Source organism: Scyliorhinus torazame, chromosome 5 (genome assembly GCF_047496885.1).
Source record: "Scyliorhinus torazame isolate Kashiwa2021f chromosome 5, sScyTor2.1, whole genome shotgun sequence".
Lineage (NCBI taxonomy): Eukaryota > Metazoa > Chordata > Chondrichthyes > Carcharhiniformes > Scyliorhinidae > Scyliorhinus > Scyliorhinus torazame.
The window spans coordinates 178,039,799-178,057,985 of NC_092711.1; the positions used below are offsets into that span (position 1 = coordinate 178,039,799).

Consider the following 18,187-nt stretch of genomic DNA (forward strand, 5'->3'; position numbering starts at 1 on the left):
AAAGAAGTCTATCCGAGAGTAAGCCTTGTGCACGTGGGAGAAGAAAGAAAATTCCCTGGCCTGCGGTCTTGCAAACCTCCATGGGTCCACTCCCCCCATCTGGTCCATAAACCCCCTGAGCACACTGGCCACCGCCGGCCTCTTTCCTGTCCTTGATCTGGAGCGGTCTGGTGCTGGATCCAGCACTGTATTAAAGTCCCCTCCCATTATCAGTCCTCCTACCTCCAGGTCCGGGATGCGCCCCAACATGCGCTTCATGAATCCAGCATCATCCCAGTTCGGGGCGTATACATTTACCAACATCACCCACGTCCCTTGCAACCTACCACTCACCATCACGTATCTCCCTCCATTGTCCGCTACGATAGTCTTGGCCTCAAATGACACGTTTTCCCACCAGAATTGCCACCCCTCTATTTTTCGCGTCCAGTCCCGAGTGAAATACCTGTCCTCCCCATCCCCTTCTTAACCTAACCTGGTCCGCCACCTTCAGGTGTGTCTCTTGGAGCATAGCCACGTCTGCCTTCAGTCCCTTTAAGTGCGCGAACACTCGAGCCCTCTTCACCGGCCCGTTCAGGCCCCTCACGTTCCACGTTATCAGCCGGACTGGAGGGGCTCTCCCCCCCCCCCCGACCCCCGCCGACTAGCCATCTCCTTTTCTGGGCCAGTCCGGTGTCCGCGTCTCCCTCACCCTCCAGGCCCCCAACCGGGGGACCTCCGTCCCGGCCACCTCTTCTGTGTCCCATTCCCTTTCGGCCAGTGCAGCAGCAACCCTGTTTCCCCCCTCGTCCCCCCCCCCCCTCCCCACCCTTCCCTCTCCCCCGCTAGATCCCTGTCTAGCTTTTTTGCTCCCCCCATATCACTCCCGTAAGTCAGGTGACGCCTGCTGACCCCGGCTTCCCCCGCCATCCCTTTGACCCCCCCGTTTGGGAATCTCCCCATCAGTAGACATTCCTACGTTCCCCCTCCCACCTTTCTTCCCGCGCGCGGGAGAAAAACCCTGCGCTTTCCAGAGCCTGCCCCGCCCCCCCCGACGCAGCTTCTGTTGCGGCCTTGTCTCTCGTCCCCAGCCCATATAACATTCCCTGCGCGTGCTTGCCCCCCTATATACAACCGCCATCATACTTCAACCCTCAAATACCCCCCACTCTCACAAACCCTCAATTAGAGTCCAACTTTTCAGTTAGTATAAAGGTCCACGCCTCTTTGGGCGTTTCGAAGTAGTGGTGTTGGCCGTTATATGTGACCCACAGTCGCGCTGGCTGCAACATTCCAAATTTCACTCCTTTTCGATGCAGCACCGCTTTGGCCCGGTTGAAACCCGCTCTCCGCTTAGCGACCTCCGCGCTCCAGTCCGGGTATATTCTAATCTCAGCGTTGTCCCACTTGCTGCTCCGCTCCTTCTTGGCCCATTTCAGGACCTTCTCTCTGCCTGTGAACCGTTGAAATCTCACCACCATCGCCCTTGGCGGCTCGTTTGCCTTGGGCTTCCTCGCCAGCACCCGGTGCGCCCCTTCCAGCTCCAGCAATCCCGGGGGGGGCCTCCGCGCCTATCAGCGCCATTTTGGTTTTTTTACCCTGCTTCTCCCGTTGCTCCAGTGCCACTTTTCTGGCCGTTGCACTTCGGGTCTGTTTCATAGGCGTTGGAGGGGGACCTTCTCCTCCCTTCCCCATGGGTTTTTGTCGACAAAAGTTTCGTTGGGGCTCCTCTAGCGAGCCCGAAAGTCCGTGGTAGCGGGAGCTGCCGACTCGTGCAGCTTAGCTCCGCATCGCCGCACCCGGAAGTTCAAGGCTGAGGGACTTGAGGCTGTTTTCATTAGAGAGAAGAAGGTTAAGAGGTGATTTAATTGAGGCATACAAGATGATCAAAGGATTGGATAGGGTGGACAGTGAGAGCCTTTTTCCTCGGATGGTGATGTCTAGCACGAGGGGACATACCTTTAAATTGAGGGGAGATAGATATAAGACAGATGTCAGAGGTAGGTTCTTTACTGAGATAGTAAGGGTGTGGAATGCCCTGCCTGCAACAGTAGTGGACTCGCCAACACGAAGGGCATTCAAATGGTCATTGGATAGACATATGGACAATAAGGGACTAGTGTAGATGGGCTTTAGAGTGGTTTCACAGGTCGGCGCAACATCGAGGGCCGAAGGGCCTGTACTGAGCTGTAATGTTCTATGTTCTATGTTGTTTAAGCCTTGCCACAACTGACGAGAGTCCATGTCATTAGTCTGTGATTCTAGCTTTGCCTGGTATTGTCTCTTGGCATCCCTGTTGACTTTGCAGTGGTCGTACCTAGATTTCTTGTACAGGTCAGAGTCGCATGTCTTGAATGCCTCAGACCTGGCCTTGAAATGAATCTCCCGATTAAACCATGGTTTCTGGTTAGGTAACGTACGTACTACCTTCTTCGACACACAATCCTGGCATACAAGCAGAAACTTAAGTGGAGAATCCGGTTAAGAAGGTCGTGCAATGCTGGTCCGAGGCAACAGAAAAGCTCCTACCCTGACACACAATCTTCTACACACTTGCTGATGAAGTCTGTGATGGTGCTGGCATACCCGTTTAGGTTGGCTGCTGAGTTCTTGAATATGGATCAGTCCACTGACTCCAAGCAGTCGCGTAGGAGCTTTTCCGTTGCCTCGGACCAGCATTGCACAACCTTCTTAATCGGATTCTCCCGCTTAAGTTTCTGCTTGTACGCCGGGAGAAGGAGTGCCATCTTGTGGTCCGATTTTCCAAAGTGCGGTCAGGAGATGGATCATCAGGCGCCCTTGATGTTTGTGTAGCAGTGGTCAAGGATGTTGGGGCCCCTGTTGGGTCAGGAGATGGGTTGGTAGAATTTTGGCAGTACACTCGAGGTTGGCCTGGTTAAAGTCCCCGGCCACAATGAACAAGGCCTCCGGGTATTCTGCTTCATTGTTATTTATAGCGGCTACAATTCATCAAGCGCCTTCTTCACTTCCACCTGGGGTGGGATGTAGACCGCCATGATGATGGCAGAAGTGAATTCCGTGGAAGGTAGTATGGATGGCACTTCACAGTCGGGTATTCCAGGTCCGGGGAGCAGTAGTTCGCCAGGGTCATCACATCCGAGCACCAGGAGTTGATGAGGAGGCAAACCCCTCCACCCACTCCAGGTTCAGTCCTGGATGTGATTAACAGCAGGAATAACAGCAGAATCTAACCCATCATCACTTGTGAACTCTTTGGTGTCTCAGCATGTTGGACGACCGAGTGAATCCCTCCCCACAGTGAGAGCAGGTGAATGGCTTCTTTCCAGTGTGGACTCGCTGGTGTGTCAACAGGGCAGATGAACCACGGAATCTCTTCCCACAATCAGAGCAGGTGAATTGACTCTCCCCGGTGTTAACTCACTGGTGTCTCCAGTGTGGATGATGTTCTAAACCTCTTTGTTCAGTGAAAGCAGCTGAACATTTTCTCCTCAGTGTGAATGCGCTGGTGAATCATCAGTACCTGAGAGCTTTTAAACCCACTCCCACAGTCAGAGCATTTAAAAGGTCTCTCATTGGTGTGAGTGACATTGTGTTTCAGCAAATGGGATGACTGAGTGAATCCCTTCCCACAGTTGGAGCAAGCGAATGGCCTCTCTCCGGTGTGAACCCGCTGGTGTTTCATCAGGTTGGATGAAGTTTTAAACCTCTTTGTGCAGTGAGAGCAGCTGAACGGTCTCTCCTCAGTGTGAATGCGCTGGTGGATCATCAGCGCCTGAGATCTTTTGAAACTCTTCCCACAGTCAGAGCATTTAAAGGGTCTCTCATTGGTGTGAGTGACATTGTGGCTCAGCAGGCTGGATAACTGAGTGAATCCCTTCCCACACTCCGAGCAGGTGAATGGCATCTCCCCACTGTGAACTCGCTGGTGTGACTGCAGGTGGACTAACTGAGTGAATCCCATATCACACACAGTGCAGATGAATGGCTTCTTCCCGGTGTGAACTCGCTGGTGTGTCCGCAGGTGGGTTAACCGAGTGAATCCCTTCCCACACACAGTGCAGGTGAATGGCCTCTCCCCAGTGTGAACTCGACGGTGGACCAGCAGGTTGGGTAACTGAGTGAATCCCTTATCACACACAGTGCAGGTGAATGGTCTCTCCCCGGTGTGAACTCTCTGGTGTCTCTGCAGGTGTGATAACCGAGTGAATTCCTTCCCACAGTCAGAGCAGGGGAAGGGCCTCTCCCCGGTGTGAACTCGTTCATGTCTCCGCAGGTTGCCTATGCCAGTGAATCCCTTCCCACACACAGAGCAGGTGAACGGCCTCTCTCCATTGTGACTGCGTTGATGCCTTTCCAGCCCGTACGGGCTTTTGAATACCTTCCCACAGTCGTCACATCTCCATGCTTTCTCCATGGTCCGGGTGATCTTGCGTCTCACCACGTTGGACCATCAGTTGAAGCCTTGTCCACACACAGAACACGTATACAATCTCTCCCTGATGTGAATGGTGTATTTTTTCAGACTGTGTATCTGGTTAAAGCTCTTTCCACAGTCAGTGCTCTGTAACAGTCTCACACGGGTGGGTGTGTCTCAGTGCTTTTCCAGACACACTGCATGTTTAAAATCTCTTGAAGCAGACAGAATAGACAAACATTTCTCCTTCTAGATTCAAAGGCCGATGATATTCGGTTCCCAAGAATTGAGTGACTCAGTCAGTTCTTGACGTGATATTTAGTTTGAGATATCGGCCTCAAACTCCTCTCGTTCGAACTTCCTGCAAAAAGATTTTACAAAAATCATCACTGTCAGTACAGGATAGAAATTCACAACAGACAATTCTAGTTTCTATTGAACACTGTTAGCGCTCTCTCTTTCCCTCAAATGCTCTTTATCTTCATTCCACACACACTCCCTCCATTCTCACTCTGCTGTATCTAATATTCACCCTCCCAATTCTCCTGAAGGCACTGAATCAGGCTGATTGACAGATCTAAGCTCACTGCTTCCTGTCCTGGACACAGAGGCTGCCAGACAGATATATGTCTCTGTTACTGGATGCAAAATGTGTGTAATATACAGACTAGATTCATTTCCTTCCCCTCCCAATTCTCCTGAAGGTGCTGATTGATGCTGATCAACAGATCTCAACTCACTACAACCTGTACAAGAGTACAGACTCTCCATCTAAGTATATTTACTGATTAGAGATGGGGTGATTCTGAGGAAGAATTTTATTTAGTCATGGAGTGGGCATGAGCAGGAACCCACTGCCCACAAGGGTTGTGGAAGTCGAGATGATCAATAATTCAAAATAAAATATGAAGAAAATAAACTTGCAGGGGAACAGGGATATCGAGGGGGAATGGGACTGACTGGATTGCTGTACAGAGAGTCAGCATTGACTTGAGTTCCCAAATGGATTCTGTCAGTGCTGCAATGACTGTATGACTGGAAATATATGATGTAGGTACAGTACTATTTACAAAACTAGAACTAATGATACATGTATTTTATGACAGAACCATCAATAATATATATAATACATTCCATATAACACTAGATACATCTCTGTCCGATATAACATTTTTAAAAATTAATTTACAGGGTGTGGACATCGATGATTAGGCCAGCATTTATTGCCCATCCCTAGTTACCCTTCAGAAGGTGGTGATGAGTTGCCTTCTTGAACCATTGCAGTCCTTGAGTTGTAGGTACACCCCCTGTGCTGTCAGAGAAGGAGTTCTAGGATGTCCCCCCAGCAACAATGAAGGAAGGGCGATATATTTCCAAGTCCGGTTGGTGAGTGACTTGGGGGTGAACCTCCAGGTAGTGGGGTTCCCAGGTATCTGCTGCTCTTGTCCTTCTAGATAGTAGTGGTCATGGGTTTGGAAGGTGCTGTCTGAGGAACCTTGGTGAGTTACTGCAGTGCACATTGTAAATGGTATACACGGCTGCCACTGTTTGTCGGTGGTGGAGGGTTTGAATATTTGTGGAATGGGGAGCAGTTAAGCAGGCTGCTTTGTTCTGGATGGTGTCGAGCAGCATCTTGAGTGTTGTTGGAGCTGCACTCAAACAGGCAAGTGGTGATTATTCTATTATACGCCTGACTTGTGTCTTGCCTTGTATATGGTGGACAGGCTTTGGGGGTCAGGAGGTGCGTTACTTGCTGTAGTCTTTGATCTGCCCTGGTGGCCACCGTATTAATATGGCTAGTGCAGTTCAGTTTCTGATCACTGGTAACCCTCAGGATGTTGGTTGTGGGGGATTCAGCGATGCGAAATACACTGAATGTCAAGGGGTGGTGGTTAGATCCTCCTTTATAGGAGATGGTCATTGCCTGGCACTTGTGTACCACAAATGTAACTTGCTACTTATCAGCCCATACCTGGATACTGTCCAGGTCATGCTGCATTTCAACATGGACTGCTTAAATATCTGAGGAGTCGCAAATGGTGCTGGACATTGTGCAGTCATCCATAAACATCCCCAGTTCTCACCTTTTGTTAGAAGGGTGGTCATTAATGAAACAGCTGAAGATGGTTGGGCTGAGGAAACTGCCCTGAGGAACTCCTGCAGTGATGGCCTGGAGCTGAGATGATTGACCTCCAATCACCACAACCATCTTCCTTTGTGCCAGGTATGACTCCAACCAGTGGAGAGTTATCCCCCGATTCCCATTGACTCCAGTTTAGCTAGGGCTCCTTGATGCAATACTCAGTCAAATGCTGCCTTGATGCCAAGGGCAGTCACTCTCACCTCACCTCTGGCATTCAGCTCTTTCGTCCATGTTTGAACCAAGGCCATAATGAGGTCAGGGGCTGAATGACCCTGGCGGAACCCAAACTGAGCGTCTGCGAACAGGTTATTGCTGAGTAAAGTGCTGTTTGATTGCACTGTTGATGACTCCTTCCATCAGTTTGCTGATGATGGAAATAAACTGATAGGAAAGGAATTGGCTGGGTTGAATATGTCCCATTTACTGTCCCCTCAATGTCAGCCATCTCCTGGGGAAAGCTGCCCTTTAATTGTGAACATTGGGAAAGAGACGATCCTTTTCGCGAGACAACTAAATGTATCAACCTGAGTGAGCAAAGGATGTCAATGTCCTTAAAAGAGAGAGAGAGAAAGAGACCTGGGCCAAGCTTTCCAGAGTCTGCACCCTCCCTGGATTCACTTCCTTTCCCTTCAGTTGCTGCAAGTCTCCAGTTGAAGGTCAGAATAAGTAAATAAATGGAAAGGGGGAGAAAAGAAAGTGTTTTACTCACAGAGGTTGGAGACAGGAGGATGGTTTAGTCTGTGTGAAGCTCCAGCTCATTCAGGGTTGGAGGAACAACAGCTTTGCTCGGCAGAAACCTCCATGTCCAGCTTCCGCATTGAGACATTGGGGGAGCTCTGATTAGCGGAGGAGCAGTGTCCTTCCGGTCCTCCAATCATCCCATTGGTCACAACTCAGCAGTAAGGTCTGCGGATGTGAGCTCACGTGCACATGCGCAGCTGCCCCTGTCGCTCAGACATGCGCAGTCCCGGGCCAGGAGAGGATATCATCGACAGCCGGAGCTGTCAGCCGGTTGCCTGGAAACCGTCTCGAGGAAGTATTGGGGGAGGGGAACATAAGGCGGGGGCGGGGCTCCCGTGGCCGTGCGCTGGGCGTGTGCGTCCCAACGCAATGACGTCAGTGCGGAGCGGATTTATTCCTATTGGCTGATTTGGAGGACGAGCTCCTTTGTGATGTCACAATGTGGAGGTTGGACAATGAGTTTCAGATTAAAACCTCCTCCTCTGGGCAACATCTGGGAGCAAATCAATGTCTCCCCCTTTCATAAAGTCATGAGATATAGGAGCAGAATTAGGCCATTTGGCCCATCGAATCTGCTCTGCCATACGATGAAGGCTGATCGCAACCTGGCCTTATCTCTACCATCCTGAGATTTCTCCATAACCCTTCAACCCAATAAAAAATCTGTCTAACTCCTCCCTACATTTACTCACTGTCCCAGCTCCACCGCATTCTGGGGTAGTGAATTTCATAGATCCACAGCCCTTGGGAGAAGCAGCTTCTCAACTCTGTTTTGAATTTGCTCCCTCTTCTCGTTCTAGAATGCCCCACAATAGGGAGCAGCTGCTCCAAGTCTACTTTATCTTTCCATTTCTTGTCGCATTCTGGGGGGGACGTTGGTGACTTGCAGCAACTGAAGAGAAAGGAAGTGAATCCAGTCTGTATGTTGCACACATTTTGAGTTCAGTAATATAGACATATTATAGACATATAGACATAGACAGTGAAAACAGCGGCGGAGGAGAGAGCCGGGAGATTTAAAAAGCGCGGGAGGAGAGCGCCGGGACAGCGAAAACAGCGCCGGAGGAGAGAGCCGGGAGATTTAAAAAGCGCAGGAGGAGAGAGCCGGGACAGTGCTGGGAGAGGTGAGTTGCACAAAAGGTGTGGCAGGAGTGCCTTTCGTCCCGGAGTGCTGATTGGAACAGAGTGCATCTGAGTTTAGGTGAGTGACTGAGTTTGGGTGAGTGGCGAGAGAGGGCTGTGTTTTTGTTGGTGTTCGGGTTTATCCTTGAGGTTCTATAAAGAATTTTTTTTAAAAAAAATATTTAAAATAATTAACCAGTTGAATATGGCTAGACAGGTGATGTGCTGTTGCTGTATGATGATGGAACTGGTGGATCCCATTGAGGCCGTCAGTGACCACATCTGCAGCAAGTGTTGGCTGCTCGAGGAATTTCGGCTCAGAATTGATGAGCTGGAGACCGAGCTGCACACACTGCGGCACATCAGGGAGGGGGACCATTACCTGGACGCTTTGTTTCAGGAGGCAGTCACACCTGGTGGAATAAGTTCTGTTAATTCGGACAGTGGTCAGGGACAGAGTGGTGTGAGTGCAAGGGAGGCAGGTAGGGGGATCCTGAGTTTAGGAGTTGAGGAGCCTCAGCCCTTGACCTTGTCCAACAGGCATGAGGTACTTGCTCCCTGTGTGGATGAGGAAGAGGGCTATAGGAAGGATGCGTTGACTGACCACTGCACCGTGGTACAGGAAGCCGTTCAAGAGGGGGGAGCAAAAAGACAAGTGGTAGTTTTAGGGGATTCTATAATTAGGGGGATTGATGGCATCCTTTGTAAGCCAGATCGAGAGTCCCGCATGGTATGTTGCCTGCCCGGTGCCAGGGTGAGGGACATCTCTGATCGGCTTGAAAGGATTTTGGAGAGGGAGGGGGAGGATCCAGTTGTTGTGGTCCACGTTGGGACTAACAACATAGGTAAGACGAGGAAAGAGGACCTGTTTGGGGATTATCAAACACTAGGGACTAAATTAAAGAGCAGGTCCTCCAGGGTTATAATCTCTGGATTACTACCTGAGCCACGTGCCAATTGGCATAGGGTTGAGAAAATTAGAGAAGTTAACACGTGGCTAAAGGAGTGGTGCGGGAAAGAGGGATTCCATTTCATGGGGCATTGGCATCAGTACTGGGGCAGGAGGGACCTGTACTGTTGGGACGGTCTTCACCTGAACCATTCTGGGACCAGTGTTCTAGCGAATAGGATAAATAGGTTGGTCACAAGGACTTTAAACTAGCAAGTTGGGGGGAAGGGAAGTGTAAAGCTATGGACAGTATAATGGTTAATGGAGATCAAGGCAGCAGGTTACGTGACAGGTTATTATGTAGAGATATGGGTTCAAAGACAAGGAAAATTAGGAGAAAGGGTAAGAGGAAAAATAAATTGTGAAAAGTTACTGATCAAGGTGTTAGGATTCATAACAAAGACATAAAAAACAGCATAAGTGTACTTTACCTGAATGCTCGTAGTATACGAAATAAGGTAAATGAGTTGATTGAGCAAATCATCGTGAATGACTATGATTTAGTGGCCATTACTGAAACATAGTTAAAAGATGGTCACGACTGGGAGTTAAATATCCAAGGGTATCAGACTATACGAAAGGATAGAATGGACGGTAAGGGCGGTGGTGTAGCTTTGTTGTTTAAGGATGGCATCCGGGCAATAGTAAGGGATGATATTGGTGCTATGGAGGACAAGGTTGAATCAATTTGGGTGGAAATCAGGAATAGTAAGGCGAAAAGGTCACTGATAGGAGTAGTCTATAGGCCACCAAATAGTAACAGGATGGTAGGGCAGGCAATAAGCAAAGAAATAACGGGTGCATGTAGAAATGGTACAGCGGTTATTATGGGAGATTTTAATCTGCATATCAATTGGTTTAACCAGGTTGGTAAAGGCAGCCTTGAGGAGGACTTTATAGAATGTGCCCGGGATAATTTCCTGGAACAGTATGTAATGGAACCTACAAGGGAACAAGCGGTCCTAGATCTGGTCCTGTGGAATGAGGCAGGATTGATTAATGATCTCATAGTTCAGGATCCTCTTGGAAGGAGCGACCACAATATGGTGGAATTTAAAATACAGTTGGAGGATGACAAGGTAAAATCAAACACTCGTGTTTTGTGCTTAAACATAGGTGATTACAATGGGATGAGAGAAGAACTAGCTAAGGTAGACTGGGAGCAAAGACTTCATGGTGAAGCAGTTGAGGAACAGTGGAGAACCTTCAGAGCGATCTTTGACAGTGTTCAGAAAAGGTTCATACCGACAAAAAAGAAAGACGGTAGAAAGGGGAAAAATCGACCGTGGATATCTAAGGAGGTGAGGGAGAGTATCAAATTGAAGGAAAAAACATACAAAGTGGCAAAAATTAGTGGGAGACTAGAGGACTGGGAAGTCTTTAGGGGACAACAGAAAGCTACTAAAAAAGCCATAAAGAAGAGTAAGGTAGACTATGAAAGTAAACTGGCTCAGAACATAAAAGCAGATAGTAAAAGCTTCTACAAATATATAAGACAAAAAAGAGTGGCTAAGGTAAATATTGGTCCTTTGGAAGATGAGAAGGGAGATTTAGTAATAGGAGACGGGGAAATGGCTGAGGAGCTGAACAGGTTTTTTGGGTCAGTCTTCACAGTGGAGGACACAAATAACATGCCAGTGACTGATGAAAATAAGGATATGATAGGTGAGGACCTTGAGATGATTGTAATCACTAAGGAGGCAGTATTGGGCAAGCTAATGGGGCTAAAGGTAGACAAGTCTCCTGGCCCTGATGGGATGCATCCCAGAGTGTTAAAAGAGATGGCTAGGGAAATTGTAAACACACTAGTGATAATTTATCAAAATTCACTAGACTCTGGGGTGGTCCCAGAGGATTGGAAATTAGCAAACGTGACACCACTGTTTAAAAAAGGAGGTCGGCAGAAAGCGGGTAATTATAGGCCGGTAAGCTTAACTTCGGTTGTAGGGAAAATGCTGGAATCTATCGTTAAGGAGGAAATAGCGGGGCACCTGGAGGGAAATTGCCCCATTGGGCAGACACAGCATGGGTTCACAAAGGGTAGGTCGTGTCTGACTAATTTGGTAGAATTTTTTGAGGACGTTACCAGTGCAGTAGATAACGGGGAGCCAATGGATGTGGTATATCTGGATTTCCAGAAAGCTTTTGACAAGGTGCCACACAAAAGGTTGCTGCATAAACTAAAGATGCATGGCATTGAGGGTAAAGTGGTAGCATGGGTAGAGGATTGGTTAACTAACAGAAAGCAGAGAGTGGGGATAAATGGGTGTTTCTCTGGTTGGCAACCTGTAACTAGTGGGGTCCCTCAAGGATCAGTGTTGGGCCCGCAGTTGTTCACAATTTACATAGACGATTTGAAGTTGGGGACCAAGTGCAATGTGTCAAAGTTTGCAGACGACACTAAGATGAGTGGTAAAGCAAAAAGTGCAGAGGATACCGGAAGTCTGCAGAAGGATTTGGATAGGTTAGGTGATTGGGCTAGGGTCTGGCAGATGGAATTCAATGTTGCCAAGTGTGAGGCTATCCATTTTGGGAGGAATAACAGCAGAATGGATTATTATTTAAACGGTAAGATGTTAAAACATGCTGCTGTGCAGAGGGACCTGGGTGTGCTGGTGCACGAGTCGCAAAAAGTTGGTGTGCAGGTGCAACAGGTGATTAAGAAGGCTAATCGAGTTTTGTCTTTCATTGCTAGAGGGATGGAGTTCAAGACTAGTGAGGTTATGCTGCAATTGTATAGGGTGTTGGTGAGGCCGCATCTGGAGTATTGTGTTCAGTTTTGGTCTCCTTACCTGAGAAAGGACATATTGGCACTGTAGGGAGTGCAGAGGAGATTCACTAGGTTGATCCCAGAGTTGAAGGGATTAGATTATGATGAGAGGTTGAGTAGACTGGGACTGTACTCATTGGAGTTTAGAAGGATGCGGGGGGATCTTATTGAGACATATAAAATTATGAAGGGAATAGATAGGATAGATGCGGGCAGGTTGTTTCCACTGGTCGGGGAAAGCAGAACTAGGGGGCATAGCCTCAAAATAAGGGGAGGTAGATTTAGGACGGAGTGTAGGAGGAACTTCTTCACCCAAAGGGTTGTGAATCTCTGGAATTCCTTGCCCAGTGAAGCAGTTGAGGCTCCTTCTTTAAACGTTTTTAAGAAACGTTTCATTAAAACGATTCCATGATCTCATTAAATGGTGGAGCAGGCTCGAGGGGCCACATGGCCTACTCCTGTTCCTAGTTCTTATGTTCTGTCTGGCAGTCTGCATGGAGATTTTCAGGCCTCTCCAAGACTGGAAGTGTCATAATATACATCAGTACATTGTGGTGCAATCACATACACACACTGATGGACATGCAGTAGGACCAACCAGCGTACATAACACCGCAGCCAATCACCAGTGAGAGCACAAGCACTATAAAGACAGGGGACAGGAGAGTTCCCGCTCATTCTAGCAGCAGCCAGCTCAGAACACAGAGCTCACAGCCTGTAACACAGACATTCACCATGTGCTGAGTGCCTCACCATAGTGATAGGAAAGGGCCCACAGTTAAACTGGTATTGCTTATACCCACATTTACAGTGTTAACGTAGTTGTACAGTTAATAATAAGTGTTACACCACTTCCAGCATTGTTGGCTTGTTTGTAAACCAGAACACCCAACACGACAGGAAGCAGTGAGCATGGATCTCTCAGTCAGCCTGAATCAGCATCTTTAGAGAATTGGGAGGATGAATATTACATACAGCAGAGTGAGAATGGAGAGTGTGTTGGATGGAGATTTACAGCTTTTGAGGAAAGAATGTTTCATAGGAACTAAAATTGTCTGTTCTTAATTTCCATGTTGAATACCTTTTACAGGATATTAGTCGATTTGCAGAAAAAAAGACTTCAGGATTTGGAAGAGTCACTTGGTTATGGGCGGCATGGTAGCACAGTGCTTAGCACTGTTGCTTTACAGCGCCAGGGTCCCAGGTTCGATTCCTGGCTTGGGTCACTGTCTGTGCGCAGTCTGCACATTCTCGTGTCTGCGTGTGTTTCCTCCGGGTGCTCCGGTTTCCTCCCACAAGTCCCGAAAGGTGTGCTGTTAGGTAATTTGGACATTCTAAATTCTCCCTCTGTACCTGAACAGGTGCCGGAATGTGGCGACTAGGGGCTTTTCACGGTAACGTCATTGCAGTGTTGATGTAAGCCTACTTGTGACAATAAAGACTTTGTTATTATATCAGGACCTGAATATCATCAGGAGCACCATGACTGCAAAAGACACTTCTGGGGTTAAGGGTTGCCAGTCATGCAAAGGAACAGAATGGAAGTAAACACCGGAACAAAGAATCACATTGAGCTGGTTCCAGGAGAATTGAGTGACAACTTCAGCAACATGGAAAAAAACAAACAGGCAGACAGTGCAGGGATCCCTCGTGGCCGTTCCCCTTCAAAACAAGTATACCGTTTTGGATGCTGTTGGGGGGGATGACTTACCGGTGGAAGGCCCTAGCGGTCAGGTCTCTGGCACGGAGTCTGGCTCTGGGGCTCAGAAGGGAAGGGGGGAGAATAGAAAAGCAATAGTTGTAGGAGATTCAATGGTTAGGGGAATAGATAGGAGATTCTGTGGTCGCGAGCGAGACTCCCGGAAGGTATGTTGCCTCCCGGGTGCCAGGGCCAGGGATGTCTCGGATCGTGTCTTCAGGATCCTTAAGGGGGAGGGTGAGCAGCCAGAAGTCGTGGTGCACATTGGTACCAACGACATAGGTAGGAAAAGGTGGAGGTAATAAACAAGTTTAGGGAGTTAGGCTGGAAGTTGAAAGCCAGGACAGACAGAGTTGTCATCTCTGGTTTGTTGCCGGTGCCACGTGATAGCGAGGCTAGGAATAGGGAGAGAGTGCAGTTGAACACGTGGCTGCAGGAATGGTGTAGGAGGGAGGGCTTCAGGTATTTGGATAATTGGAGCGCATTCTGGGGAAGGTGGGACCTGTACAAGCAGGACGGGTTGCATCTGAACCAGAGGGGCACCAATATCCTGGGAGGGAGGTTTGCTAGTACTCTTCGGGAGGGTTTAAACTAATTTGGCAGGGGAATGGGAACCGGATTTGTAGTCCAGCAACTAAGGTAGCCGATATTCAGGACGCCAAAGCATGTAATGAGGCAGTGGGGAAGGGAACACTGACAAAGGAGAGTATTTGCAGGCACGGAGATGGGTTGAAGTGTGTATACTTCAACGCAAGAAGCATCAGGAATAAGGTGGGTGAACTTAAGGCATGGATCGGTACTTGGGACTACGATGTGGTGGCCATCACGGAAACTTGGATAGAAGAGGGGCAGAAATGGTTGTTGGAGGTCCCTGGTTATAGCTGTTTCAATAAGATTAGGGAGGGTGGTAAAAGAGGTGGGGGGGTGGCATTATTAATTAGAGATAGTATAACAGCTGCAGAAAGGCAGTTTGAGGAGTATCACCCTATTGAGGTAGTATGGGTTGAAGTCAGAAATAGGAAAGGAGCAGTCACCTTGTTAGGAGTTTTCTATAGGCCCCCCAATAGTAACAGAGATGTGGAGGAACAGATTGGGAAACAGATTTTGGAAAGGTGCAGAAGTCATAGGGTAGTAGTCATGGGCGACTTTAACTTCCCAAATATTGAGTGGAAACTCTTTAGATCAAATAGTTTGGATGGGGTGGTGTTTGTGCAGTGTGTCCAGGAAGCTTTTCTAACACAGTATGTAGATTGTCCGACCAGAGGAGGGGCAATATTGGATTTAGTACTGGGTAATGAACCAGGGCAAGTGATAGATTTGTTAGTGGGGGAGCATTTTGGAGATAGTGACCACAATTCTGTGACTTTCACTTTAGTAATGGAGAGGGATAGGTACGTGCAACAGGGCAAGGTTTACAATTGGGGGAAGGGTAAATACGATGTTGTCAGACAAGAATAGAAATGCATAAGTTGGGAACATAGGCTGTCAGGGAAGGACACAAGTGAAATGTGGAACTTGTTCAAGGAACGGGTACTACGTGTCCTTGATATGTATGTCCCTGTCAGGCAGGGAAGAGATGGTCGAGTGAGGGAACCATGGTTGAAAAGAGAGTTTGAATGTCTTGTTAAGAGGAAAAAGGTGACTTATGTAAGGCTGAGGAAACAAGGTTCAGACAGGGCATTGGAGGGATACAAGATAGCCAGGAGGGAACTGAAGAAAGGGATTAGGAGAGCTAAGAGAGGGCATGAACAATCTTTGGCGGGTAGGATCAAGGAAAACCCCAAGGCCTTTTACACATATGTGAGAAATATGAGAATGACTAGAGCGAGGGTAGGTCCAATCAAGGACAGTAGCGGGAGATTGTGTATTGAGTCTGAAGAGGTAGGAGAGGTCTTGAATGAGTACTTTTCTTCTGTATTTACAAATGAGAGGGGCGATATTGTTGGAGAGGACAGTGTGAAACAGATTGGTAAGCTCGAGGAAATACTTGTTAGGAAGGAAGATGTGTTGGGCATTTTGAAAAACTTGAGGATAGACAAGTCCCCCGGGCCTGACGGGATATATCCAAGGATTCTATGGGAAGCAAGAGATGAAATTGCAGAGCCGTTGGCAATTATCTTTTCATCCTCACTGTCAACAGGGGTGGTAGCAGGGGATTGGAGAGTGGCAAATGTCGTGCCCCTGTTCAAAAAAGGAACTAGGGATAACCCTGGGAATTACAGGCCAGTTAGTCTTACTTCGGTGGTAGGCAAAGTAATGGAAAGGGTACTGAAGGATAGGATTTCTGAGCATCTGGAAAGACACTGCTTGATTAGGGATAGTCAGCACGGATTTGTGAGGGGTAGGTCTTGCCTTACAAATCTTATTGAATTCTTTAAGGAGGTGACCAAGCATGTGGATGAAGGTAAAGCAGTGGATGTAGTGTTCATGGATTTTAGTAAGGCATTTGATAAAGTTCCCCATGGTAGGCTTATGCAGAAAGTAAGGAGGCATGGGATAGTGGGAAATTTGGCCAGTTGGATAACGAACTGGCTAACCGATAGAAGTCAGAGAGTGGTGGTGGATGGCAAATATTCAGCCTGGATCCCAGTTACCAGTGGCGTACCGCAGGGATCAGTTCTGGGTCCTCTGCTGTTTGTGATTTTCATTAATGACTTGGATGAGGGAGTTGAAGGGTGGGTCAGTAAATTTGCAGACGATACAAAGATTGGTGGAGTTGTGGATAGTAAGGAGGGCTGTTGTCGGCTGCAAAGAGACATAGATAGGATGCAGAGCTGGGCTGAGAAGTGGCAGATGGAGTTTAACCCTGAAAAGTGTGAGGTTGTCCATTTTGGAAGGACAAATATGAATGCGGAATACAGGGTTAACGGTAGAGTTCTTGGCAATGTGGAGGAGCAGAGAGATCTTGGGGTCTATGTTCATACATCTTTGAAAGTTGCCACTCAAGTGGATAGAGCTGTGAAGAAGGCCTATGGTGTGCTCGCGTTCATTTACAGAGGGATTGAATTTAAGAGCCGTGAGGTGATGATGCAGCTGTACAAAACTTTGGTGAGGCCACATTTGGAGTACTGTGTACAGTTCTGGTCGCCTCATTTTAGGAAGGATGTGGAAGCTCTGGAAAAGGTGCAAAGAAGATTTACCAGGATGTTGCCTGGAATGGAGAGTAGGTCTTACGAGGAAAGGTTGAGGGTGCTAGGCCTTTTCTCATTAGAGCGGAGAAGGATGAGGGGCGACTTGATAGAGGTTTATAAGATGATCAGGGGAATAGATAGACAGTCAGAGACTTTTTCCCCGGGTGGAACACACCATTACAAGGGGACATAAATTTAAGGTGAAAGGTGGAAGATATAGGAGGGATATCAGAGGTAGGTTCTTTACCCAGAGAGTAGTGGGGGCATGGAATGCACTGCCTGTGGCAGTAGTTGAGTCGGAAACATTAGGGACCTTCAAGCAGCTATTGGATAGGTACATGGATTACAGTAAAATGATATAGTGTAGATTTATTTGTTCTTAAGGGCAGCACGGTAGCATTGTGGATAGCACAATTGCTTCACAGCTCCATGGTCCCAGGTTCGATTCCGGCTTGGGTTATTGGCTGTGCGGAGTCTGCACGCTCTCCCCGTGTCTGCGTGGGTTTCCTCCGGGTGCTCCGGTTTCCTCCCACAGTCCAAAGATGTGCGGGTTAGGTGAATTGGCCAATGATAAATTGCCCTTAATGTCCAAATTGCCCTTGGTGTTGGGTGGAGGTGTTGGGTTTGGGTGGGGTGCTCTTTCCGGGAGCCGGTGCAGACTCGGGGGGCCGAATGGCCTCCTTCTGCACTGTAGGTTCAATGATAATCTATGATTAATCTAGGACAAAGGTTCGGCACAACATCGTGGGCCGAAGGGCCTGTTCTGTGCTGTATTTTCTATGTTCTATGTATTACCATGGAGTGTGATTTTTGATTGCGTTACAAGTAAAAGGGCAACGTTCTATTTATAGTTTAAGGGATACGTTCCCTCTAAAAATAGTGTTTAGGCATTGTTGCTTCTAGTTTGAATGTTGCAGGAAAAGTCATAAAACCTGAAGTTTTTGTCTTCTGGCTCGTTTATTTGAAATGAAATGAAATGAAAATCACTTATTGTCACAAGTAGGCTTCAAATGAAGTTACTGTGAAAAGCTCCTAGTCTGGGTTTACAATTTATTTTTTAAAATTACTGATCTTTACAGAGATCTTGCACAGTTGGTTAGAGCCACAAGTTTCAACTTCCCATTTAAGCCTCAGACAACTTGCTGTCTCTCTATTGCTCATGTCAATGACAGCCCAGCAACAGAGCTAAGGGCTGGAGATGCCATGACCCCTTGTAGGAGCTGGAATCAGTACAAAACAGAACTGTAGTTTCTTTTT

At 47.8% G+C, this 18,187-nt stretch overlaps 2 protein-coding genes across 2 annotated transcripts in view; one reads left to right on the forward strand and one right to left on the reverse strand.

The window, feature by feature from the left end:
* LOC140422470 (uncharacterized) overlaps window positions 1-18,187 on the forward strand; it is a 250,353-nt gene that overhangs the window by 197,922 nt on the left and 34,244 nt on the right. The window lies entirely within an intron of this gene.
* Window positions 1,012-7,325, reverse strand: LOC140422472 (uncharacterized). Its single transcript, XM_072507485.1, has 2 exons — window positions 7,228-7,325; window positions 1,012-4,736 (listed from the first exon to the last, which is right to left on the reverse strand). The coding sequence occupies exon 2, from the start codon at window positions 4,373-4,375 to the stop codon at window positions 3,422-3,424; it is 954 nt and encodes a 317-aa protein (XP_072363586.1). The 5' UTR covers window positions 4,376-4,736; window positions 7,228-7,325; the 3' UTR covers window positions 1,012-3,421.

What these genes read in the sequence shown, in the direction of transcription:
- LOC140422472 (XM_072507485.1), bottom strand. Translation starts at nt 4,375, where the DNA reads ATGGAGAAAGCATGGAGATGTGACGACTGTGGGAAGGTATTCAAAAGC.